The following is a 16,636-nucleotide window of genomic DNA, read 5'->3' as shown; positions in this document are numbered from 1 at the left end:
GTTGAGCGTCAACCTATGAACCAAGAGGTCACAGTTTGATTCCCAGTCAGGGCACATACCTGGGTTGTTGGGTGTGCAAGAGGCAGCCCATCAATGATTCTCTCTCATCACTGATGTTTCTATTTCTCTCTTCCTCTCCCTTCCTCTCTGAATCAATAAAAATATATTTAAAAAATAAAAAAATAAAGGAATCCAAAATCCGAATAGGAACCGGGCCAAAGATATGCACTATTTTGTAGTCTTTACAAATGTCCTTTCTAATCTATACATTATGTCAATTCCTAAAAATTGGCAATTTCCACAAAGGTAAGGAGAGAAACAGGGGTAAAAGTCTACTTCATCCTCCTACCAAAAATATCACCAATATGAAATTAATATAAACCAAACTTTAAAAAAAAACTAAATTAAAATATCTCAAAGCAGATTTGTAGAGAAAAAATGTAATCTGCTTTCAGAGCTTACCACTAGTACAAACTGAGGCTCTATGTAACCAAGGCTGAAAGAGCCAACTGCTGTTAGGGGACCTCCCCCATTTTCTTTCTCCAAATCAGGGTTTTCCACTCCCATTTCTAATAATCAAAATTTCATGACCTCTTCCTCTGCCAAAATATTCTGATTCCCATCACTCACGCCACCATCAGCACCCACCCCACCAGTATTGCCATCTTTCTTCCCAACCTTTTTTCTCCACTCCTTCATTCTCTTACAAATCTTTCTCAACTTGAGAAAAATCTTACTCTCATTGCCTCAAGTATTTTCTTAAAATAGGCAAGTTACAAACCGTAATTTTTGGTTTTACTTTTACACTATCCCCTGCCTTTCTGCCCCCAGCTCCCATATATGTTTAATCTTAAAACTGAGTTTTGCCCTAACCGGTTTGGCTCAATGGATAGAGCGTTGGCCTGCGGACTCAAGGGTCCCAGGTTCGATTCCAGTCAAGGGCATGTACCTTGGTTGCGGGCACATCCCCAGTAGGAGGTGTGCAGGAGGCAGCTGATTGATGTTTCTCTCTCATCGATGTTTCTAACTCTCTATCCCTCTCTCCCTTCCTCTCTGTAAAAAAATCAATAACATATATTTTTTTAAAAAAACAAAACTAAGTTTTGTAGGGCTTAATTTAACAGAAAGAACCCAGGCTCAGTGAATACTTTCAAATATGTACACACCTGTGATCAAAATGTAAGTCTTTTACTAACTATAACTCATACATGTTGTCAACTGTTCTCCTTGTTTTACATACACAAGAATGTAAATGCCATAAAAACCAAGAACATCTGTTTGGCATTTGATTCCTCCCCTATGATATATGTAATTGCTCACCAAGTCCTGTTATCCTCCAAAATATTATTTGAGTCCACTTCTTTCTCTCCATTCCTACTAGCCCTGCATAATTTCTCACATCTAAACTACTCCAAGGGCTTCTCTGCTATTACAATCCACACTCCACAGAACCCATATGAGTTTTCTCTCTTAATCATAAATCTGATGACATCATTCTCCTCCTTAAAACCCTTCAGGCATTCCCCTATACATACAGAATAAACTTCCAGCTCCTTGTCCAATCTAGCCTCAAACATCACCTTTCTGTCTTGTCTCCAATCTACTGAAGACTAGGCACTAAATAAAAGGTAAGTAAGTTTTTTTAAAAAGAAAATAATTTCCCAGAATGTCTAGAAATGTTGTAGTATGACTTATTCATGTATTTCTATGTGGTTACTTATGTAATTGACAAATTTATGGATCCTAACTATACAATATTATCACCAAATTAAAACTTTTACAAAATAGTTAAACCAAGTTCTATCCACATACTGTAATGTACTAAAACTGGATTGAGCTGTTTAAAATATTTCTCTTTTCAATTCCAATACTAAAATGTAAGGTAGATCAAAAGGAATCTAAGTCAGCAGTTTTTTTCTAAAACGAGTGTTAGCTAACATGTATCACCAAATTTGTCAGTTTTCTCGAAATGTTAGTCAGTTCTATGGGTTCTTAAAAGTGCATCACACCTATTTATTATATGAGAAAGACCGGCAACAAAATCAAAGTTACATTCGAAAATAAGTGCCTACGTAGGTGAGGTTTTCCATCTAGAATATTCCTTGAGTTTATCATATAAACTACCAAAAACAAGCTATTTATCTTAACAGAATCATTAGAAAAATTTCCTAAGAACAAGTAAAAATTCTTTTTCAAATAAAATTTGTAAATGTTACTGAAGCCAGTTTACTAGCTTACATATATCAAATTATAAGTTCTCATGAGAATCATTCCACTGTTTAATTAAATGTTATAGGATCTTGCCGACAGCCTCAAGAATAGCACCATCTGTCTGAGTTTAAAAGCTCAGTTTCACCAGGATACTACCAAACAGCAATAAAAACATCACTCTCATAGATATCTCTTTCAACTAATTTATAGACAACTAATTAATTTAGTCTACTTGGGATCACAACAATTGAGTCAATCCACACAGATGATTACTTTGTATGTAAACCAATACACTTTGAGAAATGCTTTTAATAACTTAAACTTCAGTTAAGAACTTGTATTTAAGAAGACAAATATTTATGATCTTCAGTAGCTAACATGTAGATTTATGCTCTGGTATAAATTCTAAATGTTAAACTGCTCAAGTGTTATATAAATCTATAAAATTAAAAGGGGCCTGTTATTACTTACTAGTAGAATAATCATGTAAGTAAATTTTCCTAAGACATCTATAGGTATAGAATTTTATTACCAAACTTTTGATAGGATTTCAACTCCCTTTTTTAAAATATGAGCAGTACTTTTAAAAGAAAAAATTATAAAATCACCCATGTAATCTGAAGAATACAGAAACAAAGGTGACTGAGGAAAATGCCATTATATTCCTGAATTCGAAAATAGAAAATAATACTTGCCACTGCAACTCGTAATCTGAACAACTAATACCTAGGCATGCTTTCTGTAGGTAAAACATCCTCTGCATCTCCCCTAACATTGAATATTAAGGCAGACCACAATAAAGTCAAACCCTAAATATATGAGTGCTATTGTCCTAACCTTCAACTGTGGGAGAAATTGCTGAAAAAACATGAATGGGATAGATACCAGATGGTTTACTGGGCTTCTCAAAATGAGTAAAAAGCAACATTAAGTAGGCAAAGATAAGAACTTTGGTCTCACAGACCAAACTTTATGTAAAAACTTAAAATGTTCTCAACCGGATACTTTTTTTATTTATCCCAATGCTTCCCCCCCCCCCCCCCCCCCCCCCGCTCCCAGAGGGGAAGGGAGCGAGAGAGAAAGAGAGAGAACAATGATGAGAGAGAATCATCAGTAGGATGCCTCCTGCATGCCCACAGTGGGGATTGAGCCCACAACCCAGGCATGTGCCCTGACCGGGAATCGAACCGTAACCTCCTGGTTCATAGGTCAAAGCTCAACCACTGAGCCATTCCGGCTGGGCCCCAAGACTTTTCACCAAAAATGGGCATCAGGATATCTTATGTTTGCTAGACTTATAATTTCACTGCCCCCTTATAATTTGCCTGGATCTCCAGAAAGCAAAAATTCCATTCCCATTTAATTTGTCCCAATCTCTAGTCTTACCAATTAATGGACCACTAAATCCATCTCCATTGAAACTGTATGAAAACAAAGTAACCTGAAGTATAGCTGACTACAACCAGGACCAGGAAGGCATCTGTACAAGCAGGCAGGAATTCTTGGTACACATCTACAATGTATGTATGCCAATATATCCAAAAGTAGAGTTCTTCTCAGGGTTTTTGCTTATCATATGTAAGACCCCCATCAGAAGGTACTAAATTGCTGACTTAGGCAACAATTTAGAGTAAAAAAATGGAACTAAGATAATATATTTACAAAGACAGACATGACAAGACATTGACCAAAGAAGCATCCTTAAAATGAGATTTCTGGGGTGGTGACTAAAAGCAATTCCAAAGGGAAAGGATCAAAAAATATTATGAACAATGGCCTTGGTATTTGATCCATTTCAAGGGGGCTTACTTTGAAAAATACTTCTCATTTGGGCAGTTTTGTGTCATTTTTTGGTATAACCAGTTCAAAATCAGTTTTATAACTTAAAAGTATATAACATGTGACCTACTTAAAATGACCATTAAAAGAAAACAAAGATGTTTAAGTGCAAAAGCACATCAAGTAAAATGTGAAATTTTTAGCTAAAAGTATTTTTAAATGTTTATTCTGGCTCAAACTCAGTGTCTTTAATCTTTGCCTTTAAAGAGCACTTGGGCTACAACTGAGAGTCTCCACTTCCTTCATACTTATTCATTTCTTACATCCTCTCATCTTTTATTTTTAAAGGGTTATCTTACTCTTTTTCACTGCTAACCCCCATCACCTTGATACCATCTCCAGCCAAACCTGTTTAAGCAACAACTTTTCTTGTATCTTCCATCTTTCTGTCTCTCCACCACTGATACTCATAAGCCCACAAACCCAAATGAGGTTCTAGCCTGCTAAAAATTTCCTTCAATCTACTTTTCAATCTTTAACCCTCCACTCCCCCTCTCCCATGTCCCTGCTTGCTTCACAATCAACATTCTTCAACTGAAAAGTACTATTCATCCGTTCCACAATCCACTATGATCTAGATTTCACCCTCAAAAGTCAAATGTAACAACTTCAACTAAGTACCAAGCTGTCCAAATAGCAAACTTCCTCATATTTCACTCGTTACTTCTCCCATTCAATGTCCATCACGACTGCCTTTGAAAAGTCATGATTATTCTCTTTATTTGGCAGAGAAAGCAAAATTATATTGCCTATTTAAAGCACATATAACATATGCAATCATGGCTTAAATGCCTAGACTTCATGAGAAGTACTCCTGGATCAAAATTTAGTTTGTTTTAAATGCACAAAATTTTTAAAATGATGGGTTACACAGTTCGACAATTCTAATTTGTCTGTGTAAGAGAGTAATCCTAGAAAGGCTTTTTAAACACATTATTAAATGTAACAGCATTTAACACACTTCTTTTTCCTCAATTCATTTCTCATAATAGTTTCTATATCATCTTGGATTATCTCCCACTTTGAATTTCATATCCCATCTGCTCATTTAAGATTCACGTCTGTCCAGTTTCTTGAATATTTGTCACTTTAGTCATTAGCATTTTGGATAATATAGCACTGGTTTGTTTTTTTTAGTTCAGAACTGAATTATTTTAGAAAACTGATGATTTTAAATTTTAACATCACCATTTCTCAATCTAAATTGGCCTGTCCCTGCTTCAAATTTCCCACCTAACAAAAATTAGATTTCAATAAGTTTGTGTACTATTTTTTAAAAGGAAACTAAGACCATAAATTAAAAGTGATCTCCTACATACCACTTCAGTCCATGTTATCAAGGATAGACTCAGAGTTGTCAACTGAGCTTCCAAAAAATGCCCTTTCCAGCCCTCTCTAGCAAGCCACATCCATCCATTCCTTCAAGATTCCTTAAAACTCCCCTTCTGAGTTTTTCTGGCTACAAGGTACTATACTATCTGTCCATGTTGTTTTTTCTCCCTCTGCACTTACAATATAGCATCTTAGAAGCTAAACAGGTCTTTTTTCCATATAAGACCATTAGCCCCTTTGTAAGCCTAAGACCATTTTAACCATTTCTGATGTATGTGCATTATTCGAAAATGAATTATATAACCTAAGTTTCTCAAACATAACAAAAAAAATTAACATTTCTAAATACTAGTTTATTCGCTACCCCATCCAATCTCAAGCCCCACCACCATTTCCTTTTTTATTTCACTGGTATTCAGAAGTCCTCATTTACCACACAAAATTGGAGGTAGAAAGCTTGTCTCTAGTATAAGTAAAGAAGAAAAGGTAAGAAAAGAGCTAAAGGGCAAAGAAATACAAAATCTTTTCCTGATGACATCATAGGACCTGCCACTATTCTCAACATTTTTTTTTATTTTTCCAAATTTTATAAGAGTTTATTTGAGCCAAACTGATGACATGCCTGGAAGCAAGATCTTGAATGCTCCTATATAATATTAATTTAAGGCATATACCAACAAGTTCTGGTTACATATTTACTCCCTAAAGCAACCGACTAAAAAATTTTTTAATGATACAGCTTAAGGTCTGGTAAAGAAATTATTGAAAGCAAATACTGAAGCCAACAGAATGCAGGAAAGGAAGAAAAAAGGAATAAGAAAAAAATGGGACAAATAAAATAAGTGGTAATATGGTAGATTTAAACTCAACTACCAACATTTTAATAAAATATCAATCAGCAAAAAAGAAGCAATAGATTCCTGCAGGAAAGGGAAAATCTGCCTCAATCCTTACTCCAAAAACTGCTGCACTTCGCACCGGGGCCATCCTTGCCTCAACACTCTTCAAGCCTCTCCTTCAAATAGCAATCCTCTCCCAGGCCTAGAAGAGGGCTGAGCCTGGGCAGCCCTCACTCCCAGTGCCTGGAGCCAAAAAAGGTTTTAGGAGTGCCTGCTCTGACTGCCAGCACTGCAGTCAGAGGAAAGGTACTCCCCTAACATCCTAAACAGGAAAAATAAAGGTAAGTTTGATCCCATAAAAAATGCTGCCATAAATAGCATCTGAGTTCTCTAACACAAGTATTTAAGTACCATACACTGTAAATAGGTTAACCATCATTTGGAGCAATAGAAGAGTAGGTTTTATGTGAAAACCAACTTACAAACTAACTTGTTCTAATACTTTATAATGCTAAAGACCACCTCCATGTAAAACTTTACATCTCTAGATAAAAACTTAGGGTACTATTCCTATTCAACAGGACTAATACAGAAACTACAGATTTGTAGGGTTGTTCGGAGGGGGGCCCTTTTCTTCCTTCAATAAGGTCTAAACAATATTTTTAGGTGTTGCGACATTACTAAATGAAAAATAGAAATTAGCCGGTAGTTAAGGATACATACTTTGTTCAAAACATAGTAAGGTTTGAATACACACACACACACACACACACACTTATTACATTTTATAAATAACCTATAATTTTTGGCTGACTTTGTTTTTGTGGTTGTTTTATCATATGTAAAAACAACAACAACATAGTAAGGGTTGTTACATGTATGTCAGGCTAAAAAGTGACTTAGTCTTTAAGAAGAAAAATATTTATTAAGTACTATTTCTGACATTCACTGAGACAAATCTTAAAATGTTAATAAAACAGCTATTTAAAGTTCAAAGAACACTTCATAGCTGCCAAGGAATTAATAGCTTAAACTACCAAATAAGAGTCATAGTTCAGTTTCCAATCTCAGCCAGTCATAGCTCAGAGTTGGTAGAGCAAAATCACTCAGCATATTAAAGATACCACGCAACTATGAATCATATACAAATGAAAAGTTGTAACATCTAAAGATGAATTTCAAGTTTTTCTTCTCAATCACTGCTTATTTATGAGGACAGACACAAGAACAATTTAATCTTCTGCTTACCCCCCAAAAAAGAACAAATACAGCTTAACTACTATATTTAACACAAGTAATTTTGCCACTCCAACTTCCTGGTAAACTGCCTAAGGCTACTCTAAGCTTTAGTTGTAATTTGCTAGAAGTTTCTTCCTATTAAAGAATATTATCAAGTCTTCCAAAGTGCTTTCCTTAAAAGGTACTCAAAGTGATTTTTCACACTTCCTGCCTTCCATATTTCTGTCAAGTTTACAGAAGGAGAAACTGAGGCAAAAAATAAAAACATTATGTGAACAACCTGATCTGAATAGTCACTCATAAAAAAATTAAATGCCATTCAACTTTCCTTATTACCAGTTCACTGCCCATATTACTGGGCTCATGGACAATAATCTTGTAACTGAAGGTTGAGCAAAAGCCCTCCCTCTTACACTGCTTTAAAATATGGAAATGAGGGAATTTTGGATCAAGACCCAAACAAAATCTCCAACAGGCTCCAATATCTATAGGTTGCCTAACATATAGAAAATCTAAATACTAACTGAATTCCTATTCCTTTGAGGTATGATAAGCATACCTCATCTCTTGATCAGCTGGATTCTCTTTAATAAAGATTTTCTAGAACTCATCTAAAATATTACCAAGCCACAGTACATAAGTCCTAGATATTCAGAACAGAGCTAAACATCTAAATAAGTTCAAAGAAAAATAATTATGATCAGGACCTAAATGGGCAATGAAAACTCCCTTAGGGAGTAAAATGAAGAAAAAAAAAAAATAGTTGTCCAGCAATTAATTAATTTAACAAACAGTTAACGAGCACCTAACTATGAAGAGAATGCAAAGATGATTTAGACAGGGTCAATGCCCTACAGAAGCTCATCTACTTATCAGAGGCATATAGAAGGAGATACACATAAGGAGCAAGAGTGACTAGTTCTACCTGTGGGAGTCAGGGAAAGCTTCTCGGAGGAAGTGATATTTGACCTACTTTTAAGGTGAGCAGGATTGTGCCAGGCATATACACATGTTAAAAAACAAAAACTATGAGGTGGTTCCTGAGTTAGATATATTAGATAATGTAGGTTTCCCTTATCTCTCTCTAGGACATTAAAATGCAATCATGAGAATTGCCAACACAAAATGTTTTTACACACCAATTATACTCTTTTGAATACTTTACTTATTAGCTCTCAAATTAAGCCCAGATGGATTTAATCACCTTTGCTATTTAATGAAATGAAATAATGTGACACTATGTGAGGAAGCTTCGTGTGTCTTATGTAAAAAATACTTCCTCGGGAATTTATCAATGTTCTTTGGGGTAAAAAAAAAAAAAAAAAGTCACACCCTTTTAGATGATCAGTCTTTGAAATTTTCACTCAACATTATAAAATTCCTGTTCACAATTAATTATATTTTATTTTAAACAAATTATTACCTCAAATTTAATTTTAATATCAAATGGCCCTGGCTGGTTTTGCTCAGTGGACAGAGCATGTACTGGTCAAGGGCATGTACCTCAGTTACAGGCCTGGCCCTGGTCGAGGAGGGTGCAGGAGGCAACCAGTGGATGTGAAAATCAATGGAAAAGTGTCTTCTGGTAACGATTAAAAAAAAAGTCTTAAATGTAACCAATTAATGCAATAATTTAATACAAATTAAGACTTATTATAGTAAAAAGGTCTAGAAAAGATTGAGAAAAAGCTATTTACCTGCAAATATACCTAATTTTCTTTATCTCCCCCTTTTCATTTTTAAGTTACCACTGCAAAGTTAAACTATGCAAAATAAAGACACAAATGAAATTTCAATATAATCAACTCAGGAGGTTCCGTTAACAATAATGGAATTTCACTGTACTAGAAAAAGTACAAAATGTAGAGAGCTGTCAACCAGGGCTCTGTGCTGTTTCACAGTAGTAGAAATACAGTTTTAATAAGATTCTACCACCATTCACCTAGAATGAGAAAATAAACATTCATAAATACACATAATAAACCAGAGTGTGGAAATGCCAATGGCAAAACAGTTTCCTTTGAACACAACTGATTCTCCTAAATCTCATCCAGAAAGGAGAGGAAAAAAGTCATCTTTCTCCTTTTTTCAGACTGAAACCTAAATGTACTCTGAAAGTTGTATTATTAGCTTAAAAAAAGGAAAATAACTTTACTCGAACAAAAATAACGAAAACATGCTAACATAAATGCGAGTAAACCAGGAGTTCCTATAAGAGAAGACTACTATAGCCAATTTATGAGGATAGAATCTATTCCATACTACAGATGATTTTAAAAAATCAAATAACAAAACAATATAGTGGAGTAGAATTATCTCTGAAATAAACACCAATCACAACATTTTTACAGAAGTTAAAGCTATGTTTATAACAACTAATGCAAATATAGAAAACTATGCTGATGTACAGTGACTTTATACTAAACAAAAATTGGGCAAGCATACATATTTTATTCATGCAAATGAGTTGAATTTACAATTCCTCATTTATGTTAATATTTACCAAGATTAATGGAAAATCATCCCCCCTAGGTTATGAAGTGAATTCCCCCAACAGAACAAAGCTGACACCTTCAAATCTTTTGAATAAACAATGAAAGGACATACTATAAAAGGAAATATCTGAACAGGATTAGAAAGAAGTTAAATGATTCAAGAGCGTAAAAAAAAAAAAGCCCTAAATTCCAAGAACACATTACAAATATTGATTCTTTAATTTCAAAACTCTAAGCAAGTTCTATGAAGCAAACATGCATGTGTGTGAATTCTTTTTTAAACTATTCCCCACAGCACATTTTGAGACTACCCAGTTAACTCACTTTGCAATGCATTAAATGTAATTTCTCAAAATAGTAAAGTAAAATGACAACATTGAAATTCTGGTAGCTAACACTACACAACACATAGTTTGGAAAGCAGATTGGCACACAGTGCATTTTAAACAAATGACACTAATAGCATGTTGCAGAAATCATTGTTCTCCACTTCTAACAAATGGTTGCAATGCACAGTTCAGTAATTATAAAACCTAATATTCAACTATATTACTATTTCTCATAAACTTTGTCTAATCTCCCTCACTGGCTAGCATCTGTGAAAAAAAATGTATCATCCACTTTAAGGAAGAAAAAAGCGCACCTTCTATTACTAGTTTAAAGAAGGAGAACATTGTTATTGTCTTCTATCAAAAATAACTCAAATCATTTGAAAAAAAATATCCAGTCTATCTTTGAATCAAACTTGGACAGTTGAATTAACTGTTCCAGAAACAAAAATCCAAATCAACAACCTTATTACTATTTACATTGAGTTTCATCTTAATTTTAAATAACTTGACAAATAGAACTATAGAATGTACTTATCTTCTGCAAATAGTTATCATAATTTATAGCATATAGTACAAACTAGTGACAGTGTATCTTTTTACTAATCTCAAGAACAGAGGAGAGCTCTGAAAATGTTTGAGGAATACCATTAACTCACAATTAAGGAGGCTAAATTAGCCAGTGAACAAAAAAGATGAATCAATTTTTTCATAAGTAATTAATATAATCCACACTATACCTTAATGTTACTCAAAGGAATGCCTGAAGAGATTTTTTTTCCTAATAAATACCTAATACAATCATGAAAAATATGACCAAAACAGTCCAAAGAAAATGCTAAGTTATCTAAGCACCTGGCAAAAACTCAATATTAACACTAATTGTCCTAAAGGCACCCCCCACCACCACCACCTTTATTCTCACAAAGAACAGACCCAACCTAACTTCCTCTCAATGAGCACTTCAAGCAATAACACAGCAAAATATCATATAGCATAGAAATCTTGAGTACATTATTTTCTCTTAAAATTATGAACCCATCACACGTACAAATGGCTCTTTAAAACGGTCCAGTAAATTGCTACACTATGCCTTAAATTGCTGTCTATTATGTACTTAAAAATATTTACTAGCAATTGGAGGTTATATGGCAACTATTATTACTGTGTGGCAATTATTGCTATTAAAAATATATAAATACTGTAACACCATGTGCTACTAACAACAAAAGGCTAAGCAGAAAACACACATTAGCAAGTTATAAACATTTTCATTAAAGAAAATGAACCATCATGGGGGGAGAAAAGATGCTTTAAATGTAAATACTAAAATAGGAAATTGGGATGAAAAAAATACCCTGTGTTTATATTTTGGCACTTGAGAAGATTAGAGAAATCATTCCCTTTTCCTCATTTTCAATTGACAGTCCTCCCCATTTGGTTCTAACTCAAAAGAATAGATCTCAAAGTTTATAACTATGCTCTCTTTCTGCAAAAAAATAAATCTCTTAAGGAAAACAGTAAAAAGGTCACCAACAACTTAAAATATAGAATTAATGATCCTTGATAGGAATTAATTACTAATGTGTTTATGTGCGTTTCAATTCAAGGAGGAAGAATTTGATATCACCCAATTACCCCATAGTCAGGGAGATTCTAAGCAAATAAATCATGAATGTAGAATATACATGCCTAAGAATTAGACTGCCTCATGTCAAAGAGTATATACTTAAATCTAGTTAAAGGACACAAAATTGCTTTTCTCCGTATCATCTCAATAGAGAAACATAACTAAAGAAACAAAACTAAAGATATACTTATATCTGGAAATTATGTGTCTTCCCACAAGGGTGGCTTGACTATCATAGGGTGCACTATTGCTATACTTTCCAAAAAGACAGATTTAACACACTTAACTGAATTATAACTGAGTGACTATATAACAAGTCTCCCAGAAATGTGATGGACAGCATGAGAAAACAGTTTTGAGTCACAAAGGCACAGCCATGCATGTATTTAATGCAGTAGCTACAAATCTCACAACAGTAGGAATAAGAAACACATACAATGACCCATATCATGTATACACAATGGCATTTTCACATTAGAAAAGGGGGCAGGGGTTGACAGAGAATTTAGGAAATTTGATACCACAGAAACTGATGCAGTAGAAAAATCAGAAAGCAAAATAAGTAAAGGACTAACAAAAATCTTAAGGCACCTGATTGCAAAATCAATGTTTGCTAAACCATAATGAACAACTCAAGGAAATAGAAAGTGGGTGGGTGATCAGTATGGTACAGACTTTTAATCTCTAGCTTATATTTCAATTAATATGAATGTCTAGTTAAATTCTCCATAAACAATACTTTGTTCAAAAAGCTTCAGGCCAAAAAGAAAAATATATGCTATTAATAAGTACATAGAGTTCTTACAATGCATGCTTTATTTTGACCAGGTGATGATTTTATCCTTTTAGAATTAACTATTCTATACAATGTGCTTTAGGCAAGACATTTTTTATATTCCAGGTTGTTGCTGTATGTAATTTTCAAAAAAAATTTATATTTATCAGCAGCTTTCTAACAGACTAGTATTTTTTAAATTAGCATCTTATTCACTCCACATACAAGAAAATGTAGATACTTTAGTCTTTTCAAAAAATTCACCCCATGCAGTCCTGCAGTTCTGCATTTCCAAGTTGCTACCTAAAGAGTAATTCTGTTTTTAAAAAGAAAAAAAAATCAATTCCTGGTTTAAAGAGGTTCAGGAGAGGAATGCCCAAAGCACAAACCTTTAGTTGGTCATAAAGCAAAATAATCCTTCTCCCACAAAACTGTTTCTCCAAAAGAATCTCAAGCATCTTATCTCTATAACATTATAATCCTCATTTAAGGTTTAAAAAAAGAGAGATAAAAAAGTGACATATCCTAAAGAATGGCTACACATGTAATATACTTTCATTCATCTACAAAACCTACTGTATATAAATCAATCACATATACACGAGCCATTACCAGTCAGCATGATATATGGTAATTTGGAAGATCTCTCTTCACTAATATTGGTCTACTTGGTTATTTTAATTACCTGTTAAAGTGTCAATGTGGTCACCAGACGCCAAACAAAAACCATTTTAAATACCACTTAATCAATACATTTGCTAATCTATGAAAGTCCCAGAACCTGACTGATACTAAATGATAGACTGAGAGGGAGAAAAAAGGAAGCAAAATGCGCTTTATTCCCATATACCAAAAGATTAAGGGAAAACCATCACAGCACTAAGAGAAAGAATCACAACTTATAATTGAATTTTAAGATTAAATGCCTTAATAAAAATGTTGGGGGGAAAAACTGACATGATCTCACAATAATGAAAGCAAGGATATTGTGTCACTCAGTCTTTGTAGATAAAAATCGCATGTTTTGATTTATCTGCATAATGAAACATATTTAATAAAATAACACATTTGAAAAGTTGGCAAGAATTTGTATTTCTCCACTAGTCTCAAAGAAAAAAAGCATCCATGCTACTATCTATAATTAAATGTAGCCAATTACAATTTGAACACTAAATTATTTATCCAGTACAAACAAGGATTAAGAAGAAACAATGTTTTTATCTACAGCAGAGGTTACAAAAAAAACAATTTCCAAAATGCATGCTGTCCAAAAGGCAGCCCCCCCAAAAAGGGTACACAACTTAAAATAAGTTGTTTTTTTAAGGCTAAATTAAACAAACCGTTTCAGCCAATTTTCCAATTATATTCTACGCTGGAAACATAATTGCCTTACATCTGTTTACAAATCTTTGCTCAATATTTAAACAAATTCGTCGTGTCTCGGGCACATAACTATACATACAGTAACTCATGCACAAAGCACATGTTTAAAGACCACGCACTGCAATTATTAGCCTAAACGCCAGGTTTAACAACGTGAATGTTTTCAGAGCAAGGTAATACGACCCAATAAAAAGCAAAGATGGCATTTACCACCAAATGTCACTGCCACCGCCGCGGAAGAGTTGCTGGAGCCCCATACATGTTTAATTTCGGTGAACCCAGATGCCATCGTCGGGTGCCAGGCTTCCAGGAGAACAATTGACACCCTAACTGCTTCAAGATTAAGGCAGGCGATTCAAATCCGAAGGAAAAGTTGTCAATTATCAGAGAGAGCGAGCGAGCGCGAGAGAGGCGAAGGCAGATAAAAGCGATGTTATCAAACCGCCCAGCTTGTTGCTGTTGTGTGTCTGTGTGTGGATTCCTTGTTAGGGTAGAGGAAACAGTTTTTAGAAGACACAGGAGGAGAGAAAGAAGGGAAAAGCGTTCTCCACCTTCCGTCGGCTCCGGGTAATGGCTTTACGGCTCTCCGGCGTAGTAAGCCCCGGGAGGCGGGCGGCTGTCCATGTTTACAACCGCGGGAGCTTCGGGTGCGAGAGTCCTTTACTGACACAATCGCATTCAATCAACTGTTTTCGGGCGAAATTGCAGGTGTCATTATGGGAATTTTTTTAAAAATTCAAAAGGCGGGCGGCCAGGCAGCCGATCCGACAAGGGGGGGTGAAGGGGGGGGCGAGGGGCGAGAAGGCTGCTTATCGCGGACGCGGGCAGCGCCAGGCAAAGCTTTTCACGTTCCGGGGGCGAGACGGGGGGGACAGGGGAGGGGAGGGGGTGCGCGACGGCAGCCGAGGGGGGGGGGGGGGCGTTCGAAGTGCGACCCAGAACCAGCAGCTCCGGGACTTCCACGGGCAAATGCCACGCCGAGCGCCGCGCTCACAAACGATTTTTAAAGAGCCCGATAAACACTGGACGGGATCCAGGGCGAGGGAGAGACGATCCAAAAGGGGGAGAATCAGCGAGAGGCGAACGGCGGGGAGAGGCGAGGGAGGGGCGAAGTCCCGGCGGCGGGAGGAGAAAGTTGGTCGGCGGCGGAGGTCGGGGACCCCCTCCCCCCGGCCCGGCCCCCCTCCCCGCCGCCCCGCTACTCACCAGCGAGAAGAGGTTGGAGTGACAATCCTCCAGGCTCGCCCCGTTCGCCACCCAGTTCGCTGCCGCAGTCATGATCCTCCGCGAGCCCGGCCGCCAGAGCGGGGCATGTCGGAGCGAGGCGTCCGAGGCGAGGCCGGGCCGGGTGGCGGCGCCTCGCCGGGGAGCGCGGGGCGGCCGGGCCGCCGCCGCCGCCGGGGAAGGGCGCGAGGGCCGGCGGGCGGGCGGGAGGCGCCGCAGCGACGCCGCGCCGGGGGCGGCGGGCCCGGGCCGGCGGGGGGGTCCGCGGCGGCCGCGCGGCTCCTTCCTGCTCGGGCGGCGGCGGCGGCGGCGGCGGCTCCCGCGACTCCGGCGGCGGCGGGGGGCGCTGTCCGCGCGGCCCGGCGCCCTCCCCGCCTCTCAGGGCCGCTGCTGACTCCCCGGGCTGGCGCTGCGGGCCGGCCGCCGCCTCCGCCTTCCCTGTTCCTCCGCCGCCGCCGCCGCCGCCTTGTTTATCTCCAGCCACCGACTCCCCCTCGGCCCCCGCCGGCGCGTGAGGGGAGGCGAGCCCCCAAGCCGCCGCCGCCGCCGCCTCAGAGCCGCCGCCGCTGCGGAGCGCGAACTCGCGAAGGGGGGGGGTGCGGACGAAGCCAGCGGGCGACCCCGGCAGCCGAGCGACGTCCCCTCCTTCCTCTTCCTCCCCCACCCCCCCCTCCTCCCCAGTCAGCCTCGCTTCTCCTCCCTCCCCGGGCTCGCTCGCTCTGACAGCAATGGCGGCCGCCGACCGCGGCTCGGCCCGCCATTGGCTGGCGGCGCGTCACGTGACGGGCGCCGGCCGCGCGGGGGGGCGCGGGGCGGGCGGGGGTGGGGCCGGAGCGGCGGCGGCGCGGCGGCGGCTCGCGGGCGGCGCTGCTGAGCCGCTCGCGGCCAGATTCTCGGGGCCGGGAGAGGGAGGGAGACGGGGAGGGAGAGAAAGGAGTGCGGGCGGCGCGGCTGCCTGGCGGGCGGCGGCTGAGCGACCCGAGGCTGCCGCGGGCTGCCCTGCGCGGCCACTGCGCCCCGCCCCCTCGGAGGGCACGGATCTTTCGGGGACGCGACCGTGCTCCCCGGGGACGCCGGTGGCGACCGCAGCGAAAGGTCCTCGGGTCCCCTGGCGGGTGCCCCGGACCCACGCAGACGGGCGGGCTGGCACGGCGGGGGCTCCCTGGGGGCCAGGCAGCCGGTCCCCGTGCCCGGGGGAGTGTCTCGTGGAGGTCGCACTACGTGGACCGCGCTTTGCAGATGAGAAAACTGAAGCACAAAGAGATGAAGCCACTCGCGGAGGTCGCACGCGGGGAGGAGGCGGCGGACTCCGAACCCCCGCACAGTGAAGCCTCGCTGGC

At 39.2% G+C, this 16,636-nt stretch overlaps 1 protein-coding gene across 1 annotated transcript in view; it reads right to left on the bottom strand.

Moving 5' to 3' along the window:
* MED13L (mediator complex subunit 13L) overlaps positions 1 to 15,488 on the bottom strand; it is a 268,233-nt gene extending 252,745 nt beyond the window's left edge. The window contains exon 1 of the mRNA XM_070399748.1: positions 15,279 to 15,488. Within this exon, the coding sequence (XP_070255849.1) occupies positions 15,279 to 15,350 (72 nt within the window). The 5' untranslated portion in view covers positions 15,351 to 15,488. The remainder of the gene's footprint in view (positions 1 to 15,278) is intronic.
* Between the last annotated feature and the right edge of the window lie 1,148 nt (positions 15,489 to 16,636).

The sequence above is a fragment of the Myotis yumanensis genome, unplaced genomic scaffold (assembly GCF_028538775.1).
Source record: "Myotis yumanensis isolate MYYU_CA2020_CCGP unplaced genomic scaffold, mMyoYum1.0.hap1 SCAF_19, whole genome shotgun sequence".
NCBI lineage: Eukaryota > Metazoa > Chordata > Mammalia > Chiroptera > Vespertilionidae > Myotis > Myotis yumanensis.
The sequence above is the reverse complement of the archived record's forward strand: the minus strand, read 5'-3'. Positions and strand labels throughout refer to the sequence as shown.